The following is a 17,695-nucleotide window of genomic DNA, read 5'->3' as shown; positions in this document are numbered from 1 at the left end:
GATGTTAAACTACATCAATGAAATAAAATAGTTCAGAGTATAAACAGATAAGATAAAGTATGAACGTATGGATATCGAATCTTCAAGTTACATTGTATTCTATAATATTATAAAATATCAATGTATGCTAAGACTCATAACTAACAAAAATTTGAATCTAATCTTTAAACTACATTGCAAAAGATTACTTCGTTCTAAAAATTATATACAGAAAAAAAATTTCCAGATATAATTCCCAATAAAAAATTGAAACATCGATGGAATGACACATGGTACAAGTAATCGGTAGCCGGACAAGCCACGTTAACAAACAACTACTCTATCACTCCATTTGACCACCCTGTACAACAATCGCGTCCAATTAATCGTCGAACAAAACGCGCTCAAGTAGACCAATTAACGCGTTCAAATAATCGACCGACATAACGCAAAATTATTCGTTGTCCCTATGGTATATACGAACCGCTTGTGTAAATATGGCCGTACGCGCGATACAAGACAGGACAGTCTATTACGGCAGTCGCGTGGGTACTACGTGGCAGCACCTGTCGACGACAGAATTTGCCTGGCAAACAAACAGTTGCACAGAAGGGGTCGTCGGTTTTCCATGCTAATGCGCGGAAAGACAAACGAGCGACGATGTCGAGGCTGAGTAAAATAAAACACAGTTGACTTTTCTGCTGCTTTTTCATCGGCGATCAATCATTATGATCGACATCCTCGTACTAAGCCAGACACCGAACGACATTATCGGGCATTTCTTTTTGGCGTTGTAATTTACGAACTGAGCGGATGGGAATAAGATTGACATCGTCAAGATGAAGAATCGTCTATAATCAACAAACAGCATGGAGCATACATCTCTGTTCGTAGTATCCTTGCTGATCTCGTTTAAAATTTGATACTTGATCAGGTCATACAGATTAATGAGTGATCGATTAATTAATTGTATTATTGATATCCAACAGCTGTTTTGAGTTTTGTTTCTGTAAGGTAATTGAAACAATTTTAGACGAATTGTATAGAAAATTGAGAAAAGTCGTCCAAATATCAGAATCTGGATGAAAATTTATGCGAAAGTGAAGAATTCATATGTTCAACGTTACTGCAAAATTCTCATCGCAATAATGTTAAATTGCTTCCTATTTATATGCATTATATCATCGCATGAATATCATTTTAATAAGAACAATCGTGCCTCAACTTACGCGCCATCTTAATTTGCGCGCCATCTTAATTTGCGCGCCATCTTAATTTACGCAGCTAGAAAATATATTTTTCTAATGGATTCTTCATGATCGTAAACAATATGGAAATATGAGGTGACAGGGCGAGATGTTAGTCACGATCCAATCGTCAATCGCTTCGTCTGTCGTACAAAAACTCGGTCTTACAATGTTCCAATGCCTTTTTATCCGTTTTATCGATCGTATTACTGTTTTCACCGATCGTTCGATCGTTGGACGATCTACGTGCAGACAAACAGATACGCTCAAAGTATGTGATAACAAGGGGAACACTCTGGTAGACGTCATCCAAAAAGAATTTTTCCCAGAATGGGAGGGTTCGCGGTTTCAACATGCTGGCTGTTCGAGAAAATACTTTCAAAAATATATCGGCCATGGGGCTGATCGTTGGTCTGTGTAACAAGATCTCCGTGGGAAAGAATCTTGTGAAGTAAAATAATCGTTTAATGGACTGGAAAGATTGGAACGGCTAGACCTAGACAGTAACGTTATACCTCTGTCACCGAATCTGTTCTGAGAACTGAAGCAATTGCATTCGCCGTGTCTGACCTTCAATAAGATCAACGAGATATCCCAAGACTCGTCCGCTGACGTGCCACATTTGTTGTAGTACGGTTTGGCATCTAACGATATCGAATCGATCAACAGACACTCGTTTTCAGGATTATTTTTGTCGCTGCTGTTCCTCGAATTAAGCGATAACAAAATCACTAGTATAGAGACTGCAGACATAGAGACTCTTAGCTTGGCGAACAATAAACTAATTTCGATTTGGCCAGGAGCCCTACAAGGATCGCCCAAATTGACAGAACTCTTTCTTTTCAAAAGAATGAATCGACCAACGTCTCCATCGGTACAATCTGTTTGTATCTGTAGCGCGATCAGATAGCCAGCATCGAGGTAGGATCGTTCTCGAACCTAATTCAGTTGGGTCAAACTGACCCATGTTGACTCTGGAGTGTTCGATGCACTGTTCACTTTATATTTCCAAAATCATGTTGATAACAACATCACTACAATGCAATCTGCTGCATTTGGAGGACTTCCAACGCTGAAAATCTTAAATTTTGCGAACAATACATTAACTGGCATGAATGAGAGGACATAAAATTTGCCCGTTACGTTTATGTGAAGCTGAAATAATCTTCGGTATAGTATGTTATGCGAAGTTTGTAGAATGTAGACATTGATGTAATAAAAAAATGTGATGTATAAAAATATCGGGTTAAAAGAGTTATATAATGATATATTGGCCAGAGATTGCACATTATAAATTTACATCGAGTAGCTGAGATAACAGAGTTAGAAGTTCTTTTTACGGTTTCTTGGAAGTGAGCTGGCTGAGCTTTCAGGCTCGAAAGCCATCAACTTCCGCTCAAGCATGGCAGAGATACATAGTACTATCGCAAACGATAATTCATTAAACCTAAATGCTAAGGTAGTTCAACTCCTGCACAGCTTAACTCACTTCTGCTAGACAAATCTGACCCTCGTTCTTTTTTATAACAATCTCTATTTTTAGCCTCTTACAATCTCACTCCCTACTTCCGTTTTAAGCTTCTTTAATCAGGAAAAGTTACAAGTTATATTAGAATGTTAACATGTCTCGTCCTGATACGTCTAAATAGGAAAACGTTCGTTTAGTTTGTTGGCAACACTACAGTTTGTCTGGTTCTCTTCAGTGCCTTGGTATTATTAGCAAAACAGTTATATTCTACTTCTTCCATGGTTCAATTATATTATTATTATTTTACCCTACAGCATCATTAACTCTTGAGGTACTTTTATTTGTGGCTGTAAAATTGTTCTACCTCGAAACAGCAACTTTTTACGAAATTAAAGTGAAGAAATTTAGAATTGGAAGGGCGAACGTATCCATTTATTCAGATAGTTTTTACTTCGATTAAAAGGTTTCAGTTTAGAATAAGTCATCTAATATCTGTTCAAACGACATAGACTACTGATGTTCGTATAAAGTGTACGTTTCCATTTTGTGGCGTAAAAATGACGATACAGTCGCTGTGTACTTAACGAGGCTACTTAAGAATCTCCCTTTTATATTACTCCTGGGTTCGTCCAGATAAATTTTAGATGAAAGAAGGTTTAAGAGGCCGTGATCAGAGGAGATAAAAATCCCGCCTCTACGTTTCTTCCCAAATTTTCTTCATTTTCTAATTTGCGGCCATTCTTACCTACCAACGGTACATCCATCATCGTGTTACGTAGTAAAAACCTGCATACATCTACCTATACGTGTATTCATTCCGTTGCAGAGATTGCATCGTAATTTTTCAGGTTTTATTGTCCTGTCATATCGCTGTACTCCTGGGAAAACATTATAGTATTTCAGGACGAATATCGGCAAGCTATCGTATCGATGGTTCTATTCTAGTGAAGGATTTTAATAGTTTCACGTAAAGAAGAGAGTTCGTATTAGCTTCTGGCAGATAAAATTCAGATTCGTCGTTATCGATTGAGAAATTATTACTTACTAGTTTAGCGTTATGTAGTGAAGCTACAGAATCCAAGTACAAAATATGAGATTATTCAAAAAGTTAGTAACGAACTTTGAGCACAATTTGAAGCAAATGTATTTTTATGGCATACACATTTTATCGACTGAAATACACATAGTATTTCTTTTAAATATGGATAAAATTTGTGCGAAGGGAAGTCCTCTTGCAAGCTTTTCAAAATCTATCACGGAACATATCAATTGTGAAAAACGTCACGAATTTTCTTATCGATTCAATTCATATACATATGAAATATGTAAAGAAATGTAGTATATATGTTATAAATATTTATCGGATGGAACAAATGTCTGTTTTTATCTGTGTGAAACATAGTCGTCATTATGTTAACTATGACAGGTATATAGTGAACAGAGAATTAGAATTTCGTGCATAGAAAGACAGGTAATGAGGTTTCGTGTAATCACGTACGAGTGTGAAGTAGCCTTAGAAGATTCTCGAACTTGGAAAGTTTTGACTCTTGTGGTGACTTTTGTGAAGAATCAAGTTAAAAGGTTCGATTTCGATTTATTTCGTTTTATTGTTTTTTAGAAATTTCTTTCCTGCCTGTTTATATGAAAAAATGTGAAATTTTCTAGTTACAAATCTTGAAAAAGAATATCAAAAAAAATGAAGGAAATATTTCTGCTTCCTTTTGCTATGTTTATTTTTACTCTTCGCTATTATCTTTTTAAACACTGCACAGAAACGAAGCAAACCTATCAATTCTGCGAGCAATAATTGATCCGAGGAATTCTCTGACAAACAAAGGATGCGGCTTGGAATGTCAGTCAACTGATTTTATCGGTCTATTCTCTGGAAATCGTCGATCCAGTATCCTGTGAACCGGCTAAAAAGTATCTTCCACGGTATCGACGGGATTCACCGATGGAGCAGGGATTCGATTTAATTGGCTTGGCCAGCCAGATGACCTGTAATAAATCGTAGAAAGTAACAGTCGAACGAACAACGATAGCCAGAACTTCGAAGCGATGCAGAGTCCACTTTGTAGCGATAAAAAAATTTTTTTCTCGAATTAGAACGCGTGTTCCATCCTATAAAATATAAAGTCCGTGGTCCTGATTGTGTTCAATTATTATACATATACTATTCGTCGTATCGTTGCTGAAGTGTGTCCTGCAATCTGCAATGAGTCATTTCTAATGGCTCTAATAGAGACGTTTTATTTTCCAGTCGTCTTTCTTTTTACTTTGTTCTATTATCCATAGTACATAGAAGTTGCCGGACGAGATTTGAAACGAGTTTCTGGTTATTCAAGACCCGAATGTCACACTAGCTGAATAACGCTGAATATAGAACTAAACGTATCGAGGATTCCACGAGGGATGTTGAGAAACTGTGAAATTGCTTTGGCATTTGCCCTTTCACCGTTGACACATTTTTTTTAACACAGTGTTTCCTCAACTTTGGTTTGATGTGAGGTGATATTGGGTGTAGTGCATAAAATAATCACTCAGTGTTTAGGTCAACAATATATTTATTAACAAGTGTCTTATTTTGATCGCGTCGCGTATCGCTCTCGGTTTCGCTAGTCAATCTCGCTGCGCGGTTACATTTCGACTTTATCGCTTCCTGGTTCGAACCTAACTGTCGATCAGATTCGATTCTTTTCTTTTTGTCACCCCTCAATATCCCCACTATCCATGCGTTTGTTAGACGTTCACGACCGTTGCCACGCACGCCTTCTTTTCGAACATTTGACGGAAGGACCGTTGGGATATTGATGGCTCATTGGGCACGTCGCTTCGGCGATATACATTGTTGCCAAGTGTCGCGACAGATGTTTGGAATGTAAATGTTAGCATCACCTTTCATCGCCTTTTATTTTCATATTTGTCACGAGATTCGCGCGTTTGTCTATGATGCCACAAGACTTGGAAACTTTAAGGTTCTCAAGGCCACGAAACTTTCAACTTTTCACTCTTGACAAATTCGAGAAAATTCTAGAGAATTTGTATTCTTTGCATTTCAAGCATTTTTATCTCTTTTTCTATATATCTAAAGCAACACGCAAGGGTTGACTACGGTAAGGGCATAATAAAATTCATTAATCTACTTTACAGTGTTCAATCCTTACAAATTTAAGAAGATCTTCCTAATTTAGTTCTACTTTCTTCGTCGTAATCTTATTATTCCATCCCATAAAGTCTTTCCGTATTCGTCCATTTTTACCCTCCGATGATACTGCTGTAAAAATTGTCAAGAAAGCTACGATCTTTTCGAAGCGATTTTTTAAAAGATCTGTACCAACGTATCCCAGTTCGAACACTATTAATAGACAGTTTCACTTTCGGTTTTTAACACTCGTTCGACAAGGATAGCGACAAAGAAGTAAAACGGTGTAATAATCGATCAGCCAGTGGTTTGCTCGTTGAACCGAGGAATTCGCTTATTGTTGGTAATCCGCGTGAAAAATCTCTCATTCCCCTCCAAAAGTGATAACGATTTTCACAAATCTCGATCGTACATTGCTAACACGGGGCAAAGGAACGATTAATTCGTTCGGCCACCATTTTTCCACGACCTTCTCCCCTCTACTCGTCGACCACGATGTAACAAGAAACAAATCATCTTAGACCCTTTTAGCTTACTGATCTGGTAATATTCGATTTAAGCGATGATAAATTCAGTGATTCTCCACACCTTCGATACTATAGGGTGTAAAACAAAGCTAAGGAATAAAAGGACGACTCGGCAGAGAGATCGCAAGGGATCGGATTCGACGTGCCAAGTACTTAAAGTTTTTTTTTCTTTTTTTTTTTTTTTGTTATTTAATTTGTACCTTACAATTTGTCCAGCTGGATATTTGGTAAATTTTTCTAACTTAATTGCTAAATAACATGTGGATGGCTACCCCCAGCGGGATTTCATCTTCGAGTTTGACCATTTTATTTCTTTAGCGAGGTCAGTGGGCTGTTTTCATTATAGTCTTCTTTCTATCAGAGTTTTGCTCGCTTCAGCAGCCAGCTGGTTTGGATGTGTTGCCGTTCTTTCCTTGTTTTTTCTGCGTACCTACCGATTTCTTCTTTTACCGTTGATATTTTTAAGTCCTTGCATATATCCTCGTTTCTGAAATACCAGAGGGCGTTCACTATTGTTCTCAGTATCTTCGATTGTAGCGACTCTAGTATATTTATGTGACTCATTGCTGCTGTCCCCCATAGTGGTATTCCGTACGTCTAAATTGGTTTTATTGTCGTTTTGTATATTTTTAATTTATTTTCTATACTGAGTTTAAAATTTCGACTAGTTAGCCAGTGTATCTGTCTTCTTTTAATCCGTATTTTGTCTATAATTGATTTAGTATGTTGCTTCTGTGTAAGTTGTGTGTCTATGTGAAGTCCTAGTTATTTAACTTGCCTTGTTTGTGTTATGTGCGTGCCATTCAATTGGATATTTGGTGGTTTCCGTTTTCTTAGTGTAAATGTAATATGCTTGCATTTACTGAGGTTTGCCTTTATTTGTTTATCTCGTAGCCATCTTTCTATTTTTCTGATGTGCTCTTGTAGTGTCTCATGTGTCTGTTGCTGTTCCTGCATTAGTGTGCCTGACTAGTACAGCCGTGTCGTCCGTGAATGTCAGTATTTTGCTGTTGGTAGTTGTTGGTATGTTGGCTATGTATAGCGTGTATAATATTGACTCTAAGACGTCTCCTTGCGGTAGCCCTGCCTTGATGTCTTTTACTTCGGAATATACATCCTTTATTTTTACTACAAAAGTTCTGTTGCTTACGTATGATTTGACTAAGTGGTGGATTTGTTTCGGAAAGTGTTTTTTTATTGTTTGTAAGAGGCTTTCATGGTTCGCTTTGTCAAATGCTTTTTCAATGTCCATAAAGAGGGCTGTACAGTATTGTTTCTTTTCTATTGCTAGTAAAATTTCGTTGACGACCCTGTGCATTTGCTCTATCATGGAGTGTTTGTTTCTGAATTCAAATTAGTTATCTGGTATTAATTTTTCTTTCTCTGTTGTTGGTTTTAAACGATCGTATATTATTTTCTCTAATATTTTGGAAAACACAGGAAGTAGTGATATTGGTCTGTAAGATGCAGTTTGATGTAGGTCTTTGCTTGTCTGAGTGCTTCGCATTGAAGTCTCCCGCTGCAATGTATTTGTCACCTAAGAATTGAAAATATTTGTGGCGACACTCGACGACGAAACTTTCCGACGGCTTCGCGACACAACACGCATCATCGAAGCCTAAGGCCGATATACCTAACGAGCCATCGATATCCCTACAGCTTTTCGCCGAATATTTGGAAGAAAGCGTACGTGGTAGCGATCGCGGACCTCTAACGAACGCGCGCGTAGTGGGGATATTGAGGGGCAACAAAAGAAACGAATCTGTAAACAGAGGCATTCGAGTTTGAACAACGAAGTGCGAAGGATCGAGTTTTAACAGCGAAGCAAGCATAGTCGAGAAACAAGAAAGTGGTAATCGAGGATTGTACGAAACCAGTTGAAGGCGAGGATTGTTGATTCTTAATCAAATTATATTGTTGAACACCACCGAGTATTTCTTGGGCACCTTATATCAAACACCACCTCATATTGTTCCCATTTTTGTAATGTCATTTTGTGTCGCGGAGGTGCATATACTACTGACATCTGGGAATAGTTGCTGAAGTGCTTAAAGTGTCACGGAAAGTGAGACGACGGCGTTCTTGCATCGTTAAAGTCTATCATAACTGATTTCAGACGCTTTGGTCGATTTTTATCCATTTTATCTCGCCGTCGCTCCTATTCCGTTATCCATGCAAAAATGTTTGAATAGTTTTACAAGAAGCTGCCAGAAGATTCGTTCCTTTACGACGATCGAAAGTACTTTAGCATGATTTCAATGGGGAAATCCACCATTTTCAACATTTCTCATCTGGAGATTTGAATATAAGCGGAAAGTATAATTGAACATTTCCTATAAATTAATTCGTACTTTAGAAACTTCAATTTCTATGTGTCACGAAACTTTGTTACGATCAAACAACGTTGATACGATTATCATCTTTGCAAAAGAATTGATATCATAATTGCAAGATGATTTCTATAATGTGTTATAGGACTTTTGGTGTTATAGGACGAACGAGTGTAACAAATTAATAACAAACTGTAATATAAACGTTTGACGTAATACTATTTCGTAAGATATCATTAGAAAAAGAAATCTAGCAATATCTGACGTTCATCGAAAATATTTCCACGTAATCTGTTTCTCAAAGTTCACAAGATTTTTAAATCAATTTTAATGGAAATCTTCCCCCTTTATTTCACGCATCAAATGCTCTCGTCATCCTACGAACAAAATATTCTGCTAAAGTGCTGGAGAAACGATTAATTTACAGTATATTTAAACTCTAATTTCTTAAATCCTTTAGCAATTACTATTCGCTTGAAAACTTATGCAAAGGTAAATGTATACCATAGAATTTTAAGATGGATAAAGAATTGATATATTTGATATTTTAACAAAAATCTCATTATAAAAATTCCTCCTCGTTTATGTCCATTATATCACCGCTTAAACATCATTTTAACACATAAGTGGCACCTAGCGAATCCCCCATCAACCTAAACGGTATAGAGGTCGTTGCTTCCATCTAACAGAGCTGCTAACCCAACAAATATCCTGAGTGACACGTCAGTCACGATCCGATCGTCAATCGCTTAGTCTGGGCGCGAAAACTCGATCTCAAGATGTTTAAATTATTTCTGTCCATTTTATTCTTCTTAATATCTTTCCTGGCCGTTTGACATTCTTCGATTCTCGTCTTACCGATTTCGCCTATCGGTGCAAGGACAAACGTGCAGACAGATAGGAAAGTACGAGGTGTGTGATAAAATGGATAAAATGGCGGACGTCATCGTACATGAATCTGACTTAGAATCAAAGATCCTCCACCACAAACGTTTTCAAAAATTTAACACCTGCGAGATTGAACCTTCGTGAAGGTAAGAAAACCTGAAAAATGAAGGAGGTATCGTTTAAAGTATTGGAAAATATATTCTGGCTAAACCTAACGTACAATGTCATACCACTGTTGCCAAATCTGTTCTCAGAACCGAAGCGATTGAATTTCCTGTATCTGATGTATAATATTAACAATAAGATTAACGAGATATCCCAAGACCTTGTTCGCGGACGTGCCGCATTTGTTGGGGCTGAATTTCGGATTGAACGACATCGAACCGATCGACAGGAGTTCGGTTACAGCAGTATATTCGCCTCCGGTTAAACGATAATAAGGTTATTAGCGTAGAGCCTGGAGTTTGTAGATATATTGTAGGATCGAACCTTCTGGAATTGGGAAACGATAAACTAACCATCATCCAGCCAGGAATCCTACGAGGATTGTCCAGATTGGGCTATCTCATATTGGAAGGAAATCAGTTAAGCAGAGTGTCTTACATCGATTACAAACAACTAATTGGTTTATATGATTTGAACTTCGATTACAATCAAATAGCAAGTATCGAGCTAGCATCGTTCCTAGACATGAATTACTTGAAGCAGCTGCACCTGAGCACGAATCTAACTGCGATTATCTTTGCAATGTTTCATAGAACTAACGGATTTGGACGAGCTGGATCTCGCTGATAATAAGATCGTTACAATGCAACCTGATGTGTTTGAAGACCTTCCAGTCCTGGCATTCGTAAACCTCATGAACAATAAATTAACTGGCATAAATGTAAACGAGTTTCCATTTTACCATTGTATAAATATGCGACTAAAATAATCCTTGGTATAATGTGTTATGGGAAGACTGCAGAATGTACAAATTGGTGGAATAAACAAATATGGCGTATAAACATGGCGACCGCAAAAATCAATGACTTTGGCCAGAGTATGACAAGTCTACGTCGAGTAGCTAAGATAGCGGAGCTAGAGGTTCTTTTACGCTTCTCACTAATGAGCCAGAGCGGAGCTTTCAGGCTCGCAAGACTTCGACTTCGGCAAAAGCATCGCAGAGGTACATAATGCTATCGCAGATGATAAATCGTTAGATCTAGGTGCTAAGCTAGTTGAATTTTCACACAGCCTAAATCGCATCAGCTTGACAAATCTGACCCTCCTCCTTTTTTACAATAATCTCTGCTTGTAGGATCTGACAATCTCACTTCATACCTTTGTTTTAACATTCTTCGATCAGCAAAAGTTACAAGCCATATTAGAATATCAACATGTCTCCATATCTCGTAACATCTCGTTCTGATATTTTTAAATCGGAAAACGTTCATTCATGTTGTGAAGACACTACAGTTTATCTAACTCTCTTCAGCAGCTTGATGATATTAGCAAAACAATCCTATTCTACTCCTTCCAATGTGCAATATGTAGAATTATAACTGTCGAGGTATTTCTTTTTATGCATGTAAAATTATTCTACCTAGAAGAAACGAGGGTATCATGTTGTTTAAAAATTCGAATCAACAGATTTGTGGAATTGGGGAAGACAATGTATTCAGTTACTCTAATAGTTCTTCTTTCAATTAGAAATTTTCGCTTTTTAAGATGTCGTTTAATATCTGTTGAAATTATATAGGCTGTGGATGTCATGTAAAATGTACATTTACATTTTGTGACATAAAAATGGCAATAGAATTGTTGTGTATTTAACGACGCTTAAGAAACTCTCTTTTATATTATTCCTCTGCTTGCCGAGATGAATGTTAGATAAAAAGGGAGTTTCACACAGGAAGTAAAAATCACCCTCTTTTCTTTTGTTCCAAATTTCCTTCGTTCTTTAATTTGCATCTGCTCTATTCTACTTGCTCCATGCAAGAATATTATCGTGGATATGTAGTTCATCTTGAATCATTCATCGTTTTCCTCTTTCATTTTCTTTCTTAGGCTTATCGTTTACGAGAAAAACGCTAGGAAGTAATAGCATAAATACCCTATACATGGAATTCAAATTACTTCTAACAAAAATTGCCAAGAAACCAAAATTTCCATCCATATGTAAAAATGTACACAAATAGGTAATTTTAACAATTTTTACATACTCCGTAATCATCCCAGATGCTGCAAAAAAATTTGCAATTATCCAGCTCCAGTACTATTTTCAGATAAGTACGTACTTTCTCCAGCGTGCGAAATTGGTGAAAAACTCGACGACCTTGTAACCGGTTCATCTCCCTTGTCCTGACTCTAATTTAATCAAACTTACACCGCCATTACAATATTAAGTAGATTGGATCGGACGCAATGATATCATAATGATAACGCATGGTCCTTCCAATTCGACTCTCTCTCGTATGACAATTGCTTCATCCGCTCGTAATAACTAGCCGAGTTAAACAGTTGTCTCGACCAGTCGCAATGGCGTTATTTTAATCTGTATATTTTTTTAAAAATCCTGTTTATTTCGTTTTTTCTTATTCCCATAATTAGTTGCTGTCGTTGGTAGAAGACCGTATGTATCGTTTTTCTATCCTTGTCGTATTCTTTAATTGATACGTACGAATTTGTTGATATTAGATCTTAGTTTTAAATCAAATGGCCGATTTTGGCTAACGAAGGAATTGGTTACAATTTAATCTTAAAAAGCGGATAAAAATAAAGTAAAAAATACCAGAATATATTCCACACCGCTAATCCGAAACCTTGGAATATCTTAGGACACTAATAAAAATAACAAAAAAATACCAATAAGAAACTGATAAAAATAACTGGAAAGTATACTATGGTACTGTATACTATGACACATTCTAGTCAATATCTATACTCGAAACTTCAATTAATATAATACACCAAAGTAAGAATTCCTTTCAAGAAACGGAGCTGCAAGTCCAAGTAATATCTCGAATATTTTGCGCGTCCAATAACTCGCAAAACGATAATAAAGCGTAGTAGTAATCTCGCGAAGGAGGCGTCGCGATGCTCGAGAGCGTCTTCATTCGTCGTTTCAAATATATATCTCTCCCTCCCTTCGTATCATTTCCTGTGCCTGTCTCATGGTACGAATTGTATTATGAAACACGCGAAGACACACAGCTCTGGGCAGAAATCCGAACAATTTCCTTTCCTTCTTTGCGGTCGATGATACCGAGCGCTTTTGTGATCGAGAACACGCTGCGACACCGTTGCCACATTTCGGCCGAAGGTGCCCGAGTAATCTGCACAGATTCGATCTCGACGATAATACATCGAAAACTTCGACTCGAAACGTAGCCCCTTCACGGCACTGTTTACCGTTTCCAGTCCACACATCGGACACACTACAGCGTCGATATATACAACAAATCGTGCAACTGAGAAAGACGATGTGTCATCCAAATAAGTTATATTTTGATTTTAATTTATTAAAGGCTACGTTTGTGTCAATACGATAATTCATTTGCAATCTTTGTTTCAATTAATATACATGACATTATGATGTTCCGTTTTTAACGTTCCATTATATTATGAAAGAGAATCGACTAAGGATCTACTTGTTAGTTCTTAGCACCTTGTCCTCCATCATTTTGTCTTACACCTAATCTTCCTTAGAGATAACAGTGCTTCCTCAAGAGACCCGGCAGTTATATTTAGTCAGAAATTTTTATTAATGTGACTGTCTTACCATACTACATACAAATAAATTACTGTATTCTAGTTGTAATTTTCTATTATATGAGAAAAGGACAAATTGGATAAGACTGATAGTCTAAAGCGAACCAAATTAATTCTTAACTAAATTACGAGACTTCCTCAAGTACGTTCGTCGAGTATTCGTCAAACACCTCGCCGTGCCAATCGAAACTCCACGTTTCATCGAACCGAGATTGCTCGGAAGCTTTGAATACAATTTCACGAGAAAATGTTGCAATATTCTAACGAAGAATACATCTCAGCTTGACGTATCGTTCCATCTAAAGAGTTAAAGACGACGTTCCATTTTGTCGAATCCCTTCAGAGAAATGTATAAAGAGAATATTCTCACGCAACTTTTTCCCTTCATCGTCCGCCATACGTTCAACCATACATACGAAGACATTAAGATGCTAGCTGTTAACGAAACATCGTGTATTATATGCATTTTATTGTAGACTCAGAAATCACCGATATTTAGCTATTTACAATTTCTCCAAGCGAATGACTTTGTGCTTTGGTTTTAGCACTTGGAACATATTGGCGCGATACACATTCATATTTAACGCTAATATATATGTGTATTTGTGTACACGCGTAGTTAAGCATCTCTAACGTAACTATACACGATTGCGAAATTCGTCTCATTTTTACTTAGTTGTAACGCTAGAAGTGTTGTTCCATCGAGCAAAATATCAGGTTTCCTGCCTCCCCTTTTTCTGTTCCCCTCTTCTTGTAAGAGTTTTCTATGAAAGCACCGATATCACGGGCATTTGTCGTTATCTCCTTTATAATTAAAATTCTTCCGTAATTCTCCAGAAAAATTTATGTTGCTGAAGTTATTGAGGCGTGCAACCTCTGTGCCAAGCCGAAACTTTCGTTTGCTCTTTAATCCCTTGAAACATGTAAAATTCAGGCTGAAGCGACCTCGAGGAAAAAAAACGCCAGGATTTAGAGGGGATCGCGCGAGAGTGGTAATACGATATATGTTAAACGGAAGTATTGGTGATATAAATGTGACGGATAAAATAAGCCATTGGATTTGAGAAATTTCTTTTTGAAATATTATTCGCTTACGAAATATTCTCCCAATTTGTAAATATTTTCTGGTCGCCGGAGAAAGGCTTTCGAAAATGTATTCTTAATTGCATTACATTCGGGAATAATAGTTATGTATTATATTTACGGAAGAAAAATAAGAATCCATTGTGAAAGATATAATACTGCACCCGTTAAATGTAAAGTAACAATTCAATTACATATATTCAATATATATTATTCAATATTTATATATATATTCCAGTAATAATTTCAAGCTGATTCCTCTAATATTGTTACTGTATCTTCTGTTTTTTGCTTCGATTCTTAAACAAAGATTAAAGATTAAACTCATTAGAATATTAAACTGTTCACTGAATATTCTTGCAACATTCATCAGCATTGTTATACCTACAATGCCTTAATATATCACACTTGGAAATCTGAAAAATTTAGCTTCATCCTCTATAACCTAGAATTGTATGTATTCAAAAGAAGGAAAGATAGTAATTGTTATAAATAAACTATTTGACATGGATGTTAAACTATATCAATGAAATAAAATAGTTCAGAGTATAAACAGATAAGATAAAGTATGAACGTATGGATATCGAATCTTCAAGTTACATTGTATTCTATAATATTATAACATGTTAATGCATCCTAAGACTCATAACTAACAAAAATTTGAATTTAATCTTTAAACTACATTGCAAAAGATTACTTCGTTCTAAAAATTATATACAGAAAAAAAATTTCCAGATATAATTCCCAATAAAAAATTGAAACATCGATGGAATTACACATGGTACAAGTAATCGGTAGCCGGACAAGCCACGTTAACAAACAACTACACGGTCACCTCTCTTGACCATCCTCTGCAGTGATCGCGTCCAATTAATCGTGGAACAAAACGCGGCCAAATAGTCCAATTAACGCGTTCAATTAATCGACCGACTAAACGCAAAACTATTCAGCTTCCCGATCGTTCGAACGAATGGTTCCGGTAAACACGATTGTACGCACGAGTCAGGAGTGTCACAAGAATTTGCTAGGCAAACATACAATTGCACAGAGAAGGGATCGTTGATTTTCGATGCTAACGCACGAAAAGACAAGCTGCCGAGGAATTCGAGACCGAAAAATGTAAAAAACATAGTCGATTTGTTTCTCTTTTATCGGCGATCGATCATTGCTATCGACATCTTAATAGCAAGCTTGGACACCAAGCAGCACCATCGGGTGTTCTTTTTCGGCGTTGTAATATAGGAAGCACCAGCATGTGAATAAGGTTGTCGTCATCGAAACGAGGAATTGTCTCTGATCAACAGGCAGCATGGAGCATACGTCCCTGCTCGCGGTAGCCGTGCTGATCTTGTACAAAATGTGATATTTGATAAGTTTATAGTGATTTATAAGAAAACGTTTAATTAGTTGAATTGATCCATTTATGAAAGGTAACGATTTATTATAGAATATACAACGATGTTCATAATGTTATAGAAACATGATATTAAAATTAAAATGTTTTATTATTGACATCTACCACCTGTTTTGAATTTTGTTTTTGGAAGCTTATTGAGAAAAATTTAGATGAATTGTATAGAATATTCAGAGAAGTCTGCAAAATATTTAATTCTGAGAAAAGAAAATGAAAGTTCAATGGACTATCCATCTTGATATAGCTAGATCTCTCTCATAACAAAGATCACTATAATAAAATCTAATGGATTTGGAAGAAATCCAGCACTAAAAATCTTAAACCTTGCGAACAATATATTAACTGGCATGGCTACAAAGGTCTTTGAATTTGATCATTATGTGGACGTCCAGCTAAAGTAATGTTTGGAATCATGTGTTATATATAGACTTTGTAGAATGTAGAAATTGGCGCACTAAAGAAATAATAATGACGTTGAGCGTAAAAAAGTTATATAATAATGCGATTGCTCAGACCATAAGAAGTTTACATCGAGTAGCTAGAAGGTTCTTTTTATGGTTCTTAGAAATGAGCTGGCTGAGCTCCCAGGCTTCGAAGTCTTCAACTTCGCTCAAGCAGAGCAGAGATACATAGTACTATCGCAGACGATAAGTCATTAAACCCAAATGCTAAGGTGGTTCAACTCCTGCACAGCTTAACTCGCTTCAGTTAGACAAATCTGACCCTCGTTCTTTTTTATAACAATCTATGTTTTTAGCCTCTTACGATCTCACTCCCTACTTCCGTTTTAAGCTTCTTTAATCAGGAAAAGTTACAAGTTATATTAGAATGTTAACATGTCTCGTTCTGATACGTCTAAATAGGAAAACGTTCGTTTAGTTTGTTGGCAACACTACAGTTTGTCTGGTTCTCTTCAGTGCCTTGGTATTATTAGCCAAACAATTATATTCTACTTCTTCCATAGTGCAATCATATTATTATTATTTTACCATAAAGCTCTTGAGGTACTTTTATTTGTGGTTGTAAAATTGTCCTACCTCGAAATAGCAACTTTTTACAAAATTAAAGTGAAGAAATTTAGAATTGGGAGGACGAACGTATCCATTTATTCAGATTGTTTTTACTTCGATTAAAAGGTTTTAGTTTAGAATAAGTTATCTAATATCTGTTCAAACGACATAGACTACTGATGTTCGTATAAAGTGTACGTTTCCATTTTGTGGCATAAAAATGACGATACAGTCGCTGTGTACTTAACGAGGCTACTTAAGAATCTCCCTTTTATATTACTCCTGGGCTCGTCCAGATAAATTTTAGATGAAAGAAGGTTTAAGAGGGCGAGATCAGAGAAGATAAAAATCCCGCTTCTACGTTTCTTCCCAAATTTTCTTCATTTTCTAATTTGCGGCCATTCTTACCTACCAACGGTACATCCATCATCGTGATACGTGGTAAAAACCTGCATACATCTACCTATACGTGTATTCATTCCGTTGCAGAGATTGCATCATAATTTTTCAGGTTTTATTGTCCTGTCATATCGCTGTACTCCTGGGAAAACATTATAGTATTTCAGGACGAATATCGGCAAGCTATCGTATCGATGGTTCTATTCTAGTGAAGGATTTTAATAGTTTCACGTAAAGAAGAGAATTCGTATTAACTTCTGGCAGATAAAATTCAGATTCGTCGTTATCGATGGAGAAATTATTACTTACTAGTTTAGCGTTATGTAGTGAAGCTACAGAATCCAAGTACAAAATATGAGATTATTCAAAAAGTTAGTAACGAACTTTGAGCACAATTTGAAGCAAATGTACTTTTATTGCATACACATTTTATCGACTGAAATGCACATAGTATT

General features: G+C 36.5%; 2 protein-coding genes across 7 annotated transcripts in view; both read left to right on the top strand.

The window, feature by feature from the left end:
• The window catches only part of Btk29a (tyrosine-protein kinase Btk29A), a 351,109-nt gene that overhangs the window by 275,638 nt on the left and 57,776 nt on the right, over positions 1 to 17,695 (top strand). The window lies entirely within an intron of this gene.
• On the top strand, positions 8,913 to 16,674 carry LOC141445950 (uncharacterized). The gene is made up of 5 exons (XM_074112180.1): positions 8,913 to 9,727; positions 9,836 to 10,165; positions 10,340 to 10,467; positions 10,542 to 10,749; positions 16,589 to 16,674. The coding sequence occupies exons 3-5, from the start codon at positions 10,390 to 10,392 to the stop codon at positions 16,630 to 16,632; spliced, it is 330 nt and encodes a 109-aa protein (XP_073968281.1). The 5' UTR covers positions 8,913 to 9,727; positions 9,836 to 10,165; positions 10,340 to 10,389; the 3' UTR covers positions 16,633 to 16,674.

The sequence above is a fragment of the Bombus fervidus genome, chromosome 19, assembly GCF_041682495.2.
Source record: "Bombus fervidus isolate BK054 chromosome 19, iyBomFerv1, whole genome shotgun sequence".
In the NCBI taxonomy this organism is placed as follows: domain Eukaryota; kingdom Metazoa; phylum Arthropoda; class Insecta; order Hymenoptera; family Apidae; genus Bombus; species Bombus fervidus.
Note: the sequence above shows the minus strand (reverse complement) of the source record. Positions and strands in the feature narration are given on the sequence as shown.

What these genes read in the sequence shown, in the direction of transcription:
- LOC141445950 (XM_074112180.1), top strand. Translation starts at nt 10,390, where the DNA reads ATGCAACCTGATGTGTTTGAAGACCTTCCAGTCCTGGCATTCGTAAAC. An exon ending in ATAAATTAACTGGCATAAAT is followed by an intron (nt 10,468 to 10,541) that starts GTAAACGAGTTT and finishes TGTTATGGGAAG; the next exon opens with ACTGCAGAATGTACAAATTG. An exon ending in TCGGCAAAAGCATCGCAGAG is followed by an intron (nt 10,750 to 16,588) that starts GTACATAATGCT and finishes CTATGTTTTTAG; the next exon opens with CCTCTTACGATCTCACTCCC.